This window comes from Postia placenta (genome assembly GCF_002117355.1).
Source record: "Postia placenta MAD-698-R-SB12 unplaced genomic scaffold POSPLAscaffold_6, whole genome shotgun sequence".
Lineage (NCBI taxonomy): Eukaryota > Fungi > Basidiomycota > Agaricomycetes > Polyporales > Adustoporiaceae > Rhodonia > Rhodonia placenta.
The window spans coordinates 784,496-800,880 of record NW_020169837.1 but is presented as its reverse complement, the minus strand read 5'-3'; the positions used below and the strand labels follow the sequence as shown (position 1 = coordinate 800,880).

At 58.7% G+C, this 16,385-nt stretch overlaps 4 protein-coding genes across 4 annotated transcripts; 3 read left to right on the top strand and 1 right to left on the bottom strand.

Moving 5' to 3' along the window:
• Positions 1–2,067: 2,067 nt before the first annotated feature.
• On the top strand, positions 2,068–4,941 carry POSPLADRAFT_1180797 (glycosyltransferase family 15 protein). The gene is made up of 12 exons (XM_024488784.1): positions 2,068–2,305; positions 2,361–2,659; positions 2,724–2,863; positions 2,973–2,982; positions 3,034–3,064; positions 3,139–3,191; positions 3,250–3,323; positions 3,529–3,591; positions 3,769–3,861; positions 4,021–4,121; positions 4,254–4,425; positions 4,492–4,941. The coding sequence occupies exons 1-12, from the start codon at positions 2,246–2,248 to the stop codon at positions 4,536–4,538; spliced, it is 1,143 nt and encodes a 380-aa protein (XP_024339500.1). The 5' UTR covers positions 2,068–2,245; the 3' UTR covers positions 4,539–4,941.
• A 534-nt stretch (positions 4,942–5,475) lies between these two features.
• On the top strand, positions 5,476–6,242 carry POSPLADRAFT_1180793 (hypothetical protein; the record flags this gene model as incomplete). The annotated part of the gene is made up of 3 exons (XM_024488783.1): positions 5,476–5,527; positions 5,593–5,758; positions 5,929–6,242. Exons 1-3 carry the CDS (start codon positions 5,525–5,527, stop codon positions 6,240–6,242), a joined length of 483 nt encoding a protein of 160 aa, XP_024339499.1. The 5' UTR covers positions 5,476–5,524.
• A 195-nt stretch (positions 6,243–6,437) lies between these two features.
• Positions 6,438–12,606, bottom strand: POSPLADRAFT_1142066 (hypothetical protein; the record flags this gene model as incomplete). Its single annotated transcript, XM_024485380.1, has 15 exons — positions 6,438–6,611; positions 6,678–6,782; positions 6,853–6,994; positions 7,074–7,197; positions 7,308–7,687; positions 7,758–7,824; positions 7,895–8,039; positions 8,095–8,388; positions 8,441–8,505; positions 8,554–10,021; positions 10,080–11,208; positions 11,267–11,587; positions 11,654–11,937; positions 11,990–12,334; positions 12,385–12,606. The coding sequence occupies 15 exons, from the start codon at positions 12,604–12,606 to the stop codon at positions 6,438–6,440; spliced, it is 5,265 nt and encodes a 1,754-aa protein (XP_024339498.1).
• A 679-nt stretch (positions 12,607–13,285) lies between these two features.
• POSPLADRAFT_1069966 (hypothetical protein) lies at positions 13,286–15,906 on the top strand (the record flags this gene model as incomplete). Its single annotated transcript, XM_024482379.1, has 6 exons — positions 13,286–13,515; positions 13,572–13,716; positions 13,764–14,211; positions 14,262–14,351; positions 14,404–14,984; positions 15,039–15,906. 6 exons carry the CDS (start codon positions 13,286–13,288, stop codon positions 15,771–15,773), a joined length of 2,229 nt encoding a protein of 742 aa, XP_024339497.1. The 3' UTR covers positions 15,774–15,906.
• Between the last annotated feature and the right edge of the window lie 479 nt (positions 15,907–16,385).

Here is a 16,385-nt window from a genome sequence, read left to right as displayed (position 1 = left end):
CGTGATGCTGGCCGCGGGGTCGTCTGTTGTCGTGGTAGTGGGAAGACGGCCTTCCAAGACGGTTCCTGTGGTGGGCCACATGTTGTGTCATGCTATTGCTGTGTCGTTCTCTTGTTGTGTCATTCTCGTGCCGTGTCGATGCTCTCGTTGTGTTGTTGTTCTTGCTATGCCAATGCTCTCGTCGTGCTGTCGTGTACGGTGCGACACCCTGCGTCATTAGCGGGCTCGGAGACCATCCCGCGCCACATCTATATTACCACGCCGTGTCGTTGCAATGTGCCAGTGAGCAATGTGAGGATCCCAACAGCGTGTAGAGCGGCACTGCAAACAAGAAAAAGGCTCGGGGGAAATGCCACTGGGGCGCGAATGGAAGCAAGCCCAGGGGGACGCGACATTTTGAGAGACAGACAAGACAGACCAATGATGTCAGGACCTGTGGTATGCGCTGTGGTGCTTTTTGCGATTCCGCTGCATACAATGTAGGTACATGGAGTGCGGGCGATCTTAGAAGTGTGCTCCGCGCCCTCGTACGGAACTGCCCTGGGGAGGGTGGAACGCCCAGTGCTTTTGCACTACAGGTTTCAGGCGGACTGAGTACCCACGGGCGAGATGAGCTCGCATACTGTGCATCGTCTTGGTCCCCCGAAAGCGCGGCGGGCAGAGAAGGTAGAGTAGGGTCGACTATGCAACCCCACCCCCCCCAGACCTTGCCTGGGGGGCGGGGCGTAGGGCAAATATGATAGGCAACTGGATGTGGCGCGATGTGTGGGGCCATGCGGTCAGTGGTCAACGGTATCCTAGAAATGCGAACATGGTGCAGAGCTTACCGTTACAGAAGCGCGGATACAAGTGCCCGTGCGAGAGCGACATGCAGGGGGGCGCAGACAGGCTAGACAGACGAGCAATGTGCACGGACAGATCAGCAGAATGGCAAATGGCAAATGGCAAATGCAAAGGGAGCGTACCAACGCTGACCGCGCCAGCTGAGAGCGCATCCTATGATATCCTCTTGTGCCCGTGTGGCGCCGAGGTGAACTCCGTCCCCCTGATCTTATGCGAGCGGCCCCGGCACTCGTCTCATTTAGCCCATATGCACGATCACGGAGGAGGCGGACAATTGTACTTGCCATAGCGCGGGGAATGCTGAGAAACGCGAGAGGCGGATCCAGAGCTCCATATAACAGAGAATCAAGAGGATTGCGCACCAGTACTTGCACGCCAAGATTGTGCGCGACGCCGCACAATCTCTTCGTGCATGGTCTCTCCAGTTTCCTTGCTAGATGAGATGTGCGTGTATGCTGTACGGTGCGACAGACATAGGCGGTATGGGTAGCTTTGTCGTCGTTTGCGCGGACAGGGAAATGGTGAGTGTGTATGACAGTGGGGAGAGGAAAGGAAGAGCGCAGAGACGTGGGGTCAAGCTGACCGAGATAATCCAGTGTAGGTAGCACTGACTGCATCAGACCGTCGGAGCAGTCGGCACTAAGCTCACGAATGTCGGACACTAAGCTGACAAATGTCGAGACATTAGCGCAAGTCACATATTGTGCTCTGATCGACGCATAAGAGCTCAAATGGCAATCCATGACACATATGAGCTCACACCAGCGTCGATGAGCTCGAAGCTATTTTCCACTGGGCATGATCGGGCAAGGAGAGGAGAGCGTGATGCCTCCTCGGCATCGAGCTCTTCCTAGAGAATGAGCAAATTGGACTTGCGAGCAACCAGTATGTGCTGTGGTCAAAGCGGGACAGAGACCAGTCGGACAAGTGTCAGCCATGCATTGTAGAACATGCACATATGCAGTGGGTTCTGTCGCGTATTCCACAAACTCTACAAGACGTGCTTTGCATATGGTGGACGTGGGCGACAGGTGTACAAGCTATGTGAGTGGCACAGAGTTGACGAACGAGAGACTTTGGTGTGTGGACAGGGTGGCGCGGACGGTGACCGGCGAGGGAGGGCGATGGCGAGCTGAGCCCGAGGGCGGAGAGTGACGTCATCGGCCGGGCAAATTAAAAGCTTGGCGGCGGGCGCAGCATGGGCGGGGATGGCGCCGGCGAGATGGACAGCCTCTGGCGGCTCCACTGCGCGCTGCTGCGGCTGGTGTTCTGTGCCAGCTGTCGTCCGGTGTCTCTTCTCGTTCCTGTCGCTGCCTTCGCTGCTGTCGCCTGCTGCTTGCTCTCACGTCCGCCCTCGATCTGCGCTCTTCTGCGCTCCCACGCGCCCAAAAATAGCGCAGCGATGCCGGCGATCACACTGAGCACGCCTGGCCGCTACGTCCTGCTCGTCCTGCTTGTCCTCGTCCGTGTCCTCCCTCTCTCTCTCCGTGTGTGTGCGCTGACCGGCCTTGCGCTAGCTCGGCATCCACTCCATCCTCTCGCTGACGCACCACGACTATGCCCGCGTCACCTCTGTCTCCCGTCTCGCCGGCTGGGGCACGCCTTCCCCGCCGGCCGTGCCCACCGACTACTTCCACCCCGCGCCGCCCGCCAACGCGTCCGCCCGCGCCAACGCAACCCTGCTCATGCTCGCGCGCAACGCGGACACGGAGTCGGCCGTGCGGTCCGTGCGCGAGCTGGAGCAGTCGTTCAACCAGCGCTTCAACTATCCCTGGGTCTTCCTCAATGACGACGACTTTTCCGACGACTTCAAGACGTGCGTCGCGTCGCGCGCTATCCCCCGGTCTCGCGTGCGCTGCCGCTGACCCCTCTCTCCGCAGGCGCATCTCGAATGTCGTCTCCGGCCCCGTCTCCTTCGGCCGCGTCCCCCGCGAGCACTGGGTCCAGCCCGCTTCCATAGACGAGGACCGCGCCCGCGCTGGCCGCGAAAAGATGGAAAAGGACGGGATCATCTACGGTGGTGCGTGCCCTCTCTCATTGCCCGCTCTCTCTCATTGCCCGCTCTCTCTCATTGCCCGCTCTCTCTCATTGCCCGCGCTCTTCACTCACCCTGAACCTCTCCCCACCAGGCAGCCTCTCGTGAGCGTCCCCGTCCCCATCTCGCATCCAGCGTCCTCACCTCTCCTCCAGCTACCGCAACATGTGCCGCTTCAACTCGGGCGTACGTCCCTCCCATCTCCCGCCCATCCTCCTCGCCCCTCTGACAATGTCGGCCTCTCGTGCATCTCTCCACAGTTCTTCTACCGCCATCCGCTCCTCCAGCAGTACCGCTGGTACTGGCGCGTAGAGTCCGTATCCTCTCCCTCTGTTTCGCGCATCATTCCTCACCCGCGCCCGTCCGTACAGGCCCGACGTCCACTTCCACTGCGACACGCCATTTGACCCCTTCCGCTACCTCGCGGACCACGGCAAGGTCTACGGTGCGTCTCCGTCCCCGTCCTCTTCTTTCGCGCCGTCTCCGTCCTCCTCTTCTGCGCCGCCCCCGTCCGCGCCGATCCCCCGCGTGCTCTCTCACTCACTGACACATTTTCTCGCGCTCACACCTACTCCCATGCTCCCATGCTCCCATGCTCCCCCGCCCTTGTGCCAGCGCTGACAACGCCCCCTTCTCCTCCCCCGCCGCAGGCTTCACCATCACGATGTACGAGTACGAGGCGACGATCCCCACGCTCTGGGAGACGACCAAGGGTGCGTCTGCATCTATGCTGTTCCACCTCTCTCCTCTGCCGCGTTTCCCCTCCCTCCCGCACTCACTGACGCCTTCACTCCTTCACTCCCTTCCGCACTCTTCACTCCCTCACTGCGCACTGCGCACTCCCTCCTCTGCCCTCCGCGCGCCTGCTGACCGCTGACTGCCTGCCACAGAGTTCATGCGCCTGCATCCGGAGCACGTCGCGCAGGATAACGCGATGGGCTACATCTCGGACAACGGCGGGGAGACGTACAACCTGTGTCACTGTGCGTTGTGCTGCGTTCCCTTTTCTCGTGCGCGAGCTGACGGGCTGCCCTTTGAACCCCTCCCCCCACACCTGTGATGTGCGTCGTCTATCCGTCCGCACGCGCGGCACCTCCACATGCCTCTGTATACGCGCACACACGCGCCCGCCGATCGCATAGTCTGGAGCAACTTTGAGATCGCGGACATGGACTTCTGGCGCGGGGACGCGTACTCGGCCTACTTTGACTTTCTCGACGCCAAGGGCGGGTTCTACTACGAGGTGCGTCGCGCGTGCAGCGTGCAGCGTGTTTCTGTTCTGTTCTGCCGCGAGGTGTGCTAACAATTTCCATGTTCGTCCCTTGTTTGTGTGTGTGTTCCTCCTCTCTCCATGCGCGACGATCGACACGCACAGCGCTGGGGCGACGCGCCGGTGCACAGCCTGGCGGCGGCGCTGTTCGCGCGCAAGGAGCAGATCCACTTGTTTGACGAGATCGGGTACGAGCACAACCCGTACACGCACTGCCCGCGCGGGGCCGGGGCGTGGGCGCGCGGGCGGTGCTCGTGCAACCCGCAGGGGAGCTTTGGTGCGTCGGGGTGGTTTTGTGTGGCCCGCGGTGTGTGCTGACGAGCGGCGGGGGCGTGGTGTGCAGATTATGACGGCTACTCGTGCATGCGGCAGTGGGACCGGATCCAGTAGTGCGAGGCTGCGCGCGCGCGGTCTCGTTCGCCGGTCGCGGGACTGGGAAGCGAACACAACAACAACGTACATGCACAGTGTCTCGCCTGGATCATTTTGTCTGTCGTCTCATCGCTGTATCTATTCGCATATCCGCCGCATGGCTGCCATCGTCCATAATGCTTGTATAAGTACTCCGACATCGTCGTCTCCCATTGCCGTTGCCATTGCCGTCGCTATCTATCTAAAGGGGGGACAGCCTGCTTGCGCCGGGGGGAGTGGCGGACGGGCGGCGGGGACGGATAACGATTGCGTTGGCCGTTGCTTTAACTTATTTACTTGTTGCTCTGCTCTTCCGTGCGTAGACCGTGACGCCGTCCGTTTATATATATGTATATACGTGTGTGCATAGATTGATCGGGTATAATGGGCGTGCGAAGACCGTCAATGCGCGTTTTGCCTGCCTGCGTCGCGCGGTGTGCGACGCAGTCAAGAAAGGAATCATTCGTTCTCTCTTTCCTCCCTACCACCATCACCACTTGCTTGCCAGTCAGTCGCCTTCTGTCTCCTAAACACTACAGGATTGCCTCTGTATTGGGCCAAGTGTCGGGTGGGCAGTCATACAGGCGGGTACACGCATCCTGCGTATGCTAGTGGCGCACACATGCGCACATATACACATCTGAAGGCAGCGCTGCCGTCCCACGCCAGCTGCTCCCGTACCACTACATACCGCCGCCATCACTAGTACCAAGTAGTATCACGCGAGTACCAAGCAGTATCACGCTCCCCGCCGGCACGAGACTCATCCACCCCTGCGATCGCACAACCAGACACGTGCCCGTACATATGACCTTGACAAATTCACCCCGCAGGAGGAGGAGAGTCAGGATTAGGAGTAGGAGCAGCGCAAAAGGGGCCGTCGCCCAGCCCTTGCCCCCAGCTAGCACCCACCCCCGCCCCGGCTCCTCCTGCCCAACAGCCACCGCAGGCCCACTAACATAGACATGGTGCGTCGTCCGCTCTCTCTCTCTCTCGCTCTCGCCGACACGCTGATACCTCGCATGGCCCTCAGGCAGACCCCGCCCCGACCACCCCCGCGCCCGCCCCGACCCCGGAAGAGCTCTCGCAAGAGACGCTCGACTTTGCGCGCAGCGTCTTCAACGCCGCGCGCAAGGGCGATCCCACGCTCCTCCAGGCCGTCGACGCGGGGCTCCCCGCCAACCTCACCAACGAGCAAGGTGCGTATGCGCGTCCGCATGTCCCTGGTCCCTGGTCCATGATCCATGATCCTTGGTCCCTGGTCCATGATCCTTGATCCTTGATGTGCGCACGTTCGCTGACACGCTCTCTCCCGCCGCCGACGACACCCGTCTCCGTGCCGCGCCATTCCCTGCGCACCCGCACGCAGGCAACACGCTCCTCATGCTCGCCGCCTACAGCGGGCACCCCGCGCTCGTCACGGGCCTCCTCGCGCGCGGCGCGGACCCGGACCGCGCGAACGACACGGGCCAGACGCCGCTCGCGGGCGCGGTCTTCAAGGGTGAGGACGCCGTCGTGCGCGCGCTCCTCGCCGCCGGCGCCAACCCGCGCGCAGGCACCCCGTCTGCGATCGACACCGCGCGCATCTTCAAGAAGGCAGAGCTCCTCGCGCTCCTGGGCGCGACGGACGCGGACCTGCGCGACCCGCTGCCTGCGATGCCGGGCCCGCCGGGGCGCGCGTAGGGTATGCACTCGCGAGGACGGAGGCAAGGGCGCGAGAGAGAGCGCGAGGAGGTCCCAGAGCATCCGTGTATCATTAGATCCTATCTGTACAGTATTGTACCGCCATTACGCGCACACGTCTACACGATATGCACATACAGTGTGCGCTGCGCCCACGCCCGTGAACTGCCATGGCCCTCGCCGCCCGCTCACCGCTCACCGTCCTACGCCCATCTCCCGCCCCACTTGCTTCAAACACTCTTTCACAAGCGTGCGCGCATCCAGCTCTGCAGCCTTCTTCTCCCCGCTGCCGGCCGTCTTTTCGACGTCGTCGCCGTCGCTCTCGCCATTCTTGCCATTCACCTCGCCGTTCTTGCCGCTGGCCTTGGCCTCACCATTCTTGCTGTTGGCCTTAGCCTGCGCGGCGCGCCCAACACTCGCGAGTGGCGCGCTGACGAACGCGACGGGCGCGCGCCGCGGGCTCGCCGCGAGCTCGCAGAACACGGGGTAGAAGTGGAACAGGTGCGCGCGGGGCGAGCGCTTCACCGCGTCCGCGACGAGCTGCGCGGGCGGCAGCGACTGGTCGATGCCTGCGTGCACGCGCGAGGTGCGGGGTGAGCGGGAGTCACACAAAATAGGGCGCGTGGGGCGTACCGGGCTGCTCCTGTGCGTGCGCGGACGGCGCGCCCGAGAGCGCGGCCCACATCGCGCCGGGCCAGAGCTGCAGCTTGAGCAGCTGCTGCAGGACATACAGGAGCTCTTCCTCGCGGGCCCTGTGTGGGTGTGGGTGTTGAGTGCAAGTGTGAGCGGGTGTGTCTCTGTCTCTAGCCGGGCCTGGCGGACGGCACGCACCTGGGGAACGGCAGGCTGCCGCGCAACGCCTCGTCCGCGACGTACCCGACGAGGGTCGCCCGGCAGCGCTCGAGCAGCGCCGGGATGCTCAGCGCGGCCACCCTCCGGCGCGAGGGCACACGATCTGTGGGCAGCGCGGGGTCGGTGTCAGTGTCAGTTTTAGTTTGCACCGTGCACGCGGCCGCGGCGGCAACGGGGTGCAGCAACGGAAAACACATGCACGCACGCACGCACCTTTAGCGGTGTCCGAGCAGATCAAGAACAGCAGATCGAAGCACCAGTACGCAAAGCGTTCCCGCGGACGGGCCCGGCCGCTCTCCGTGGACCCCTCCGCGGGCTCGGGGTCGCCGAACCTGTCGACCTTCTCGTACTCCTGCGAGAGCCGCGCGTCGTCCTTCGCGGGGCCGGCGCCCACGGGCGTGTGCGGCTGCGAGTCGGGGTCGCGCAGGCGGCTGCCCTGCTGGAGGATCTTGGCGAGCTGGACCACGAGGTAGTCCGGGATGCATGTGTCGCCCAGGTACGGGACCACGTCGATTTCGAGCGCGGCGATCAGCGCCAGATCGAAGTTTTCCTCCGCCTCCTGCGCTTCTAGCGCGAGGCCCTCGGATGCCGAGCTGTGTGCGTGTGTCGCCAGGCGGATGAGTCTAAGGGCCCGTGTTCCACCGATGACAGCAGGGTGCTTACCAGTCTGCCAGGATGCCGCCGCGGAAGGTCTCGATGACCTGTCTCCAGACGCCCTCTTGCCTGTCGGCTGGGATGGCTGTGTGTCGCGTCAGCATCTATCGAGACGGGCATTGTCGTGGCGCGAATCGCGTCCTCACCGTCCCCGAGCGTCTGCATCGGAGGGCCGCATTCCTTGACGATGCGCAAGAGGCAGGTCGTGGCGGACTTCCACAACGGAAGGTCCTTGCCGAACTTTGACGGCGCGGGGCATTCGTACTTGAGCTTTATCGGCACCCCGTACGCCTGTAAAACATGTGAGGAGACCGATATGCACACCGCACGCCAGACATGCACGCACAGAGAACAGTCGCTCCAGGGTGCCGTCGACATATATCGCCATCTCGTCCTTGAACCGCAAGTAAAGGTCCACGAGCATTGGCATAGTCTTCTTGGACAACGCAATGTATGTGACGCGTTTCTGTGTATGGGCTGCCGATGCAGGCGGAGGCGATCGCACTGTGGATGCCGGATCGGGAATGTCAAACGCAGCCACGAATGCTAGGGTCGCATATTCCGACAGGTCGCGTAGAACGAGGGAAGGGACACCCGTGCTAGAGAGGTCTATGCTGTCAATAACATCCATGACCGCGCCCTGGTATTATAAGTCAGTGGCCACACTACATGATATCAGCGCTGGTGCCGACCTGCACAGGCGAGAGGTTGTCTACATCCGGTCTAAAGTCAGGAGATTCCGAGTACGTCAAGACTCCTTCGTGATGTGAGACAGCTGAAATCATTTAGAATGTGATAAGATTACCTTTGAGTATTATCATTACTCGTTCAAGTCGTTCGAGAGGCCACTCGCGTTGATTTTGGCTCTTGTCGACCGACCGCGTCGTGCGAAGCACATCCACGTATGCCATGAGACTCTCTTGCGTGAATGGCTTAACGACAAGCTTGGCCTGATTCCCTTGAGTGACAGCGGCAGTAGATTGTCTGGCAAAGACGACCGCGCCCATCTCGTCACAGGCCTTCCACACTCTCTCCAGCGCCTCGGTCGTCTTCTCGCTGCTTCCCTCTGTATTTTCCAACGCCCTTGTAGCCTTGTCAAGGCAGCGTAGGGCAGTAGCACTGACACTGCGGTTATCATGTAGCCATGCATCTTGTATGTGTCCGACAAAGACATCCCACGCCTTCGTGAAAGACTCCAGAGGGATGATCTTGGAGTGAAGGAACTCGCTGAAGGTCGTGCCGACGGATTGGAGCGCAAGGATCTTAGACTCGTCCCACTGTGCCTCCATTGGGTCGGTCTCGTCGGAAGGGCTGGCAGCGGCTGTCCGTCGTATGGCGTCCGTCGTCGCATCGAGCAGGGGGAAGGTGATCTTCCACATGCATTCCTCCCATGTGTCCAAGCTGAGTGTCGCTCCGTAAAGTTGAAGGGTACGAAACAAGGTCTGTATGGCGCCTACGCGAACTTCAGGTCGACCGTCTGTACAGAGACCCAAGACCTCCAGTAGCAAGAACATCCACAGAGCACTGTACTCGGGCTCCTTCTCAGTATCCTTGCGTTTTGCCTGGATTGAATCGGATACTCCCCAGAGCAAACTCTCTGCTGCCGTTAGAGCAATGTTGGTATCTGCTTGCCGACCGAATAGGCCCAATGTGCTGATGCAGAGACGAAGGTGCTCTGGCGACAGTGCGGACAGGGAGTCACAGACCAGAGTCAATGATTGGAAGGCAATCTTCACAAGAGAGTTTTGGCCTCTGTCATTAGTGTATCCTAGAGGTGGAGGCTTGCCGCGAGGCGTTTCAACGGCCGGAGAAGCCTCAGGAATGTCCGAAAGCGACGTTGACGAGGGCATCATCGGTCTGCAAACGCTGCTAAGCATCTCAAAGATCGTCTCCCAACCCACGACGAGTGTATGTCCCGAAGCCTGCAGGATCTGATGGAGGGTCTCAAATCCCATCCGGCGTACTTCAATACTCGTGGTATTGTGCACCCCTTCAAGGATGACCTGCTGCGAGAGCACGTCCAAAACACGTTTCTGGACTTTGGGCTGAAGTTCTCCCGTCGTCGATATATTGCGGGGTACGACTACTAAAATATCGTCTAAGATACGTGCTGCTTGAATCCGAACTGGTGCAGGTGCCACGGCATTGCGGATGACGACGAGAAGATGTCCAGTAATAGGATCCCACGCGATATCCGATGAGCGATATATGAGCCGATGGATGTTTAGCATAGCGACGCCACCGAGTTTGCTTATGCTAAAATCGCCAGAACGCTGTATAGCCCAGGGTCAGCCTGTATACGCGCGGGATACAGATACTAAAGACACGTACCAGAGTACGGGGCAAGTGAATACCACTGACCCGCCGGCGATGGGCTTGCTCTGTGGGTGGCAGTAGGCTCGGGCTAGTAACAAGTTCGTCGACGGACGCTGACACAGACGTTGATAGGTCACCGCCTTCTGACTGCATCACGATCATGGTTGCGCTCAAATTGCATAGAGAAGTCACAAAGTGATGGAAGGCATCGTCATCGAGGTTCTTGGATGCGTCGAAGAGGCGTTGGATAGCGTGAAGCATGCTATCTGGGTCGAGATCGACCAACAGCGGATGTCTGCCTTGTGATTGCGGGGATGCGGAAGCGCTTGGACCACTGCCCAACTGAGGGGGAGATTGGGAGCTCATTGATGCTACGCGACTAGGAGGTGCGCTACCCGGTCCTAGTGTATTGCGTTTAGCAGCGGGCTGTCGCGTGCCCCTGACAGTGAGCACATAGTCGGCATTTTGCAGAGCCTCAAGTATGTTAAACCAGCTTTCGTCTAGGCTGCCGGCCAGGAACAAAGCGCTCGTGACGAGGACCTTCAAGCAGGCCATGTTCCGCTCCGAGAGACCAGGAGTTTGGGATGATGCAGAGCCAGCGAGTGACAAACCTAAGTTTTCCGAGAACGTACTCGCTGCGCTGCGAGGCGTGATGGGCTCTGCATGGATGGGAGCATGCGAGTAAGAATGGAGGCTGGACACCACACGTGCAGGAATAGCCAGCTTAGCGAGGCTGGTGAAGAACGCGTCGCGTGGGGTCGAAAGTCCGAGCATGCCCGCGACAGTCGTCAGCGCCTGATAGCTTGCTAGTACGTCCACAAAGAGCTCGTCGGAGAGGTTAGTGGAGATCAAAAACGAAAGCGCGGCAAGCAGGGCGGGCCATCCGCTTTCGATCATGTCATGTACCGTCATCAGTTGCTTCGTGTTAAGCTCGTTGGGCGGGAGATTCGACAGCTCGAGCGCAGGCGGGGCACGCACGACGGGCTCTCCCGCAGACCGCGGACGCTGGATCATGAGTGAGTTGTACAAGGGTCCAGTGAACGAGGCGAAACCCTCGCATAGCGCGACGAGACATTGTACGCCAAGTAAGTAAAGGTACGACTCCGGGATGATGGGAGAGTCCGCCTTGTCCAACTGGTCGATACTGTGGTGTCAGGGCAACTTCAGCACAAGCTGTCGCAAAGCAAAGGCGCAGTGCTGACCATTGCAGCTTCATGGACGATCCTTGCAGGCTGAGTCCTACCTCGGGTCCAATCATGCTCGCAACACCGGAGACCGTCGCACTCGCAGCGGTGGCCACCATCCCTGCGACCCCACCTACATCGAGCCCATAAGAGCTCAGATCCGACGAGGACCCGGTGCTCGTTGGAACCCCAACACCGAACATCTGCGCACAGACTCCGAGCAGGGCAGGCTTTTCGGTGACGAGTCGCTTCAGTGCAGCGATGAGCGACGTGAACACCTTCGAGCCGCTTTCCTCAGCATCGTATCGGTCCCATACATTCCGCATCAGTTCAGAATCGCTGCAGAGCCTACAGCACGATACCTTTTAGTTTCCGGCGAGAAGCGCAAAACGATGAGCTACTCACCCTCGCATGATCTCCATGGCAAGTACTCGCATCCACAGCGGACGAGGTGCATGGGGATGTGCATTGTCAGTAACATCATTGTCGCTTCCTTCGGTGCCTACGATCTTAATCAGGAGTGTAAGAAACACCTCAGACTCGGTCTTGAGCTCCAGGGAGAATTGCTTCAACAGCAGGAATACAACACGTGTCGAACGTAATGTTAGTGGAAAATTCGGCCGGTCGGACAGACCTTTAAGCAGGAGTGGTGACAGGTGATGTTGAAGGAGTAACAAAAGTTCTGTGTGCTGAGACTACACTGTAAGTATGGCAGCTATTGAAAGGTTCTGACATGCGTACCTTCCGGAAAAGATCGTGATAATTCGTCAAGACACTTTCAATAAGCTCAAGCGCGAATGTCTTGCGCAGCACATCCAGTTTCAGGAATCGCGGGCGCTCTGCATTCGCCAAGAGACATAGATCTTCAAAAACGGCGTATGCATCATAAGCCGAAGGTCCGAGCGCCTTATTCTCGCCGTTCGGCAGGGTCGTCTCAACCATGGCGCTGACATCGACCTCGTCTCGTCGATCCTCGTCGACAACTTTGTCGACAACAAACATGACTAGTTGACGCAGAGTAGCCGCAGCGGTCGAGGATACTACCGCAATGCGCGACTCCTGCAGCCTAAAACACAAGAGTAGAGCCTGGTGCGCAGTCAGCGCCGTACGACATGGCGTACGGGTGAAGAACCTACGTCTCCCAGCAGTTGACCGTGGACAGCAGGGAGGTTGGTAATGAGCGAGAGAAGCGTCTGGAGAATGCGTAGCTGGATATCCACGCCCTGGTTCATGCAGTCGTTCATGGTATTGATAATTACTGGGACCGCGGATTGCGGGACGGCTTTGAGAGCAATAAGGCGCTGGAGCGAGCCCAGGGATATGGCGACCACCTTTGCATTCTTCGTCGCGCATCCCATGAAGACGGGGCGCAGTAAGTCCTCTGACTGTTGTCCATCTAGAACGGTGTGAGTGCGACAGCAATACCGCGCCGCAAGGAGAGCGTACCTGCGGCTAGATTGATTGTAGCCTGCTCTGGGGAAGAGCGTAGTATCGCCAATGACTTCTCAGCAGCCTAAACAAACAATACTATGAAGCCATTCAGAAAAAGACAACGAAACACAACGACAGACACCTCGCGAACATCAGGATGCTTCCTGCGCGTCTCACTCGCGAGAGACTATGATCATACATGTCAACTATACTCTCATTTCGGCGTCCAGCGTTGCATACCTGAAGCTCCGTCACCAAGAATGCCAGTGAACTCATGCATGCGACGAGTAAGATTGCGGGGGCTGCGACCTGGATGTGTCCCTACTGGCAAGTACTGCTCAGACGCCTTTCAGACGCCCGTTGGATGCACGCGTGGATCATGTAATATGGGCGCTTCCAGATATATCGCCAAACCCTGCTTTGCCAGTGACCGCGACTAAGTCTAGCTACAAGACCCACAGACGCAAAGGCCAGCCACTACACGGCATTCTTGGTCTACACATATACTTCTCCTCAGACTCACATCTCTCGCTCTCTGCTTGAGCACTGCCCGCTTTTGTGAAAACCGTAACCTGTGGCTGCAGTTACTGGCTTAGCTTGTAGGCAATGGTCGACATTGAAAGTACGGGTTACGATGATTCTCCGCATGCCAGCGGAAGCGGCGGCTCAGGTCTCAAGCTTGTTTTACCCTCCTTGAAGACTGTACAAGCATTGAAGGGGAAGAAGAGGAAAGGCTTCAGCGCGGTGCACGAAGAGCCCCCGAAGAAGATACCGAGACCTCCAAAGCTTAAGCCGCTCAAGGAAGTTCTTACGAGGCTCATTGTTCAAATCAAGAAGTGAGTGGGCTGCATTGCTACGCGCTGGGTTCTTAATACACATGTCATACGCGCAGGAAGGATGACTATGCATTCTTCTTGCAGCCTGTGGACATCTCGCAGGTGCAAGGATATATGGACGTTGTTAAACGTCCAATGGACTTTGGCACAATGACTACGAAGGTGGAGAAGGGGCGTTATAGGTCGCTTGAAGAGTTTGCTGTGAGTAAGACCTTCGTGATCGTTACGCCCGCTCATGTAGGTCGTAGGATGACGTGCGGTTGGTGACTACTAACGCTAAGATGTTCAACCCGCCGGGGACAATATATCACACTGAAGCGGAGCGGATTGAGGCATGGGCGCTCGAGCATGTCGGCAAGGCGTCCTCAAGCGTCATCGAGTATGAGACCGACTGGAACATTGAGATAGAGCGTGATGACAACGACGGGGACGTGCCCCCCACGGCGGAGAAGGGTACACCTATGGAGGGAGACGATAATGGGTCGGTTGCGTCCGCCCAGACGCCCGTGGTGCAGTCGCAAACGCAGCCGCAAGGTGGGGGCAGGCGGCGGGGAGGTGGAGCAGCGAAGAAGCCCCCTGGTGCCCTGTCGGAAAGCCTGGAGGACGATGGTGGGCTTCCTGGAGCCAAGGAAGGCTTAGGCGCGTTCCCGCCAGGGACAGAATGGGCGGACCTGATGCTAGCATTGAAGTTACGTGGTACGTGATTTAACGCTATTCAATGGCGGATGTGCTGATGGACAAGTTAGGGAAGCGGCATCGAACTAAGAAGGAGCGACTACGTATGGAAAAGGGTGGCCCGCCGTATCGCGCAGACGCTAGTTTGGATTTTACAGAACGTGAGGACATATTTTTATCTGAAGGCGGGGATCTGTCTGACATTACTCCTAGTTGATAACCCTTTCTCTGTCCTCTCATTCTTTGCTCCTGAATCCCTGTCGCGTCCCTCCCTAACCCCACTTTACCCGCGCCCTCCCGACTCAATCGAAGGCATGATCAATCCGCCTGTCAACATCACTCCCGCCACCACGATCCCTGCACTTACTTCTCTCGCTTCCCAGCCTTCCTCAAGTAAAGGGAAACTAAAGTCGAAGCCAAAACGGCGCCACTGGGTTATCACACGCACCGCTCCGTCGCGAAATCGGCAACAGCGCGATGAGGAGGAAGATGCTGACGTCCCCACAAGGGAACCAGCCGCTGAGGACTTCGGTACGTTCGCGACATTAGGCAGTATGCTGAGTGCGCAACAGCCGGCTCGATACGGCACGAAGGACAAGCTCTTTGAGGCGATACGGGCCAGTGTAGGTGTACATGCGAAGGCGCCAGAAGTCGAAATACGAGAGCCCGAAGACTACTGGCGAGGGAAGGGCACGGAAGCGGAGCAGTACCTTCGAGACGTGGTGTACGGTGGAATAGACGGATTCGCATACGTACGTAGTCTGGCCGAGTTCACATGTCTGGATGAACCTCTGGTGAGTTGAACCTCACATTTTCGTAATTTTTTCTAATATTGACCGCCACTGCAGGAGGACACCGGAGAGCAGCCTGCACCCTCGCCACTTGGCGTGCCGCTGGCACGATGGGTCGAACAACACATCGTCGACCCGCTAACCGACGGGCGCCACCGTCTCCTCAGCGAGATCACGCACCGCTTACAAGATCCCCGATTCCCCGTATCCCCCGATGTATCTAGACAACTCTCGCTGTCGCTCGAGGCGTATCCACGCGCGGCGCTGGAGCTTGCCGAGATGCGGTGTATGATGCGCGACACGATCGACATGACGCCGCTAATCCGCCGACCGGAGGAGCTGTACCAGGTCGAGGAAGCCTGGACTGGGAAGGCGTGGTGCGAGGCGCGGCAGCGGCAAGAGGACAGCGCCCATCAGGGCAGCGCAGCGGAGTACTTGCAATATGCAATCGCGAAGCACCAGGAGGGACTCACAGGTGCGGCGCAGTACGATGCAGGGCTGCTGCAATACGTTTTAGACCATGCTGCGAACATCATCGACGAGATAAGGCAGCGCGGGACGGGTGATGCCGTGGCAGCGGAGCAGAAAGACAAGAGGGAAATACCAGAAGACCCCGCGGCTGCCGGTCGTCAGGAGGAAGAGGAAGAGTGCGAGGAGGATCCCGTGATGCGGCAGCTGCGCCTGGACCTTCTTGGCCTTGCAAAGCGCGCTCCCTTGGACAAAATCTCAAGGCTGCCCGCTAAACTAGTTCCGGAGACTCTTCGACACATTGTACCTATCATTGATTCGTGAGCATTGTTGTACAGGATGTACGGGCGCGAGAAGGCTTGTAACTGTGCGATGTAGCATACCAGTTCAACATGTATTATACCCGTGAGTCTGCTGTACTCACATATTTTGGGTTGATGTAATGTTAAATTACTTATATAAGGGGTACACAGACGCATTGTCAGAGGCGCTGTGGCTTCTTGGGAGCCACCCAGGTCACGAATGTTCGGGCTTACCCCCAAACGCCAGCAGATGCCTCGTGTTCCTCGAACCACCTTGCGCATCATCTAGCAGCTCTCGTGTGAAAACGCCTATTTGTCGCGTCAGCCACGTTCACTCACTCAATATGGGATCGCGTTCTGTGGATGTTTCTCTGGCTATAGAAGTGGTTTACGGCGGCGATTAACAGTGCGGTTTGGACACCGCCTCAAATTCCAGGCTCAACTCATACAAACACACCCAGTACCTCGCCAGATCCCCAACGGCGCCGTGGGTTTTGGTGTCATGATACAAAGGAAGTATATCAAGCTTACCCCAGAACCCGGGGTTTTCTTCTCTGTGTACGTCATCGCCCTGGAATGTATAATTTCTGCTACACTCACTCAGGGTCGGTTGGAAGGTGGTTAACTCCTAAGA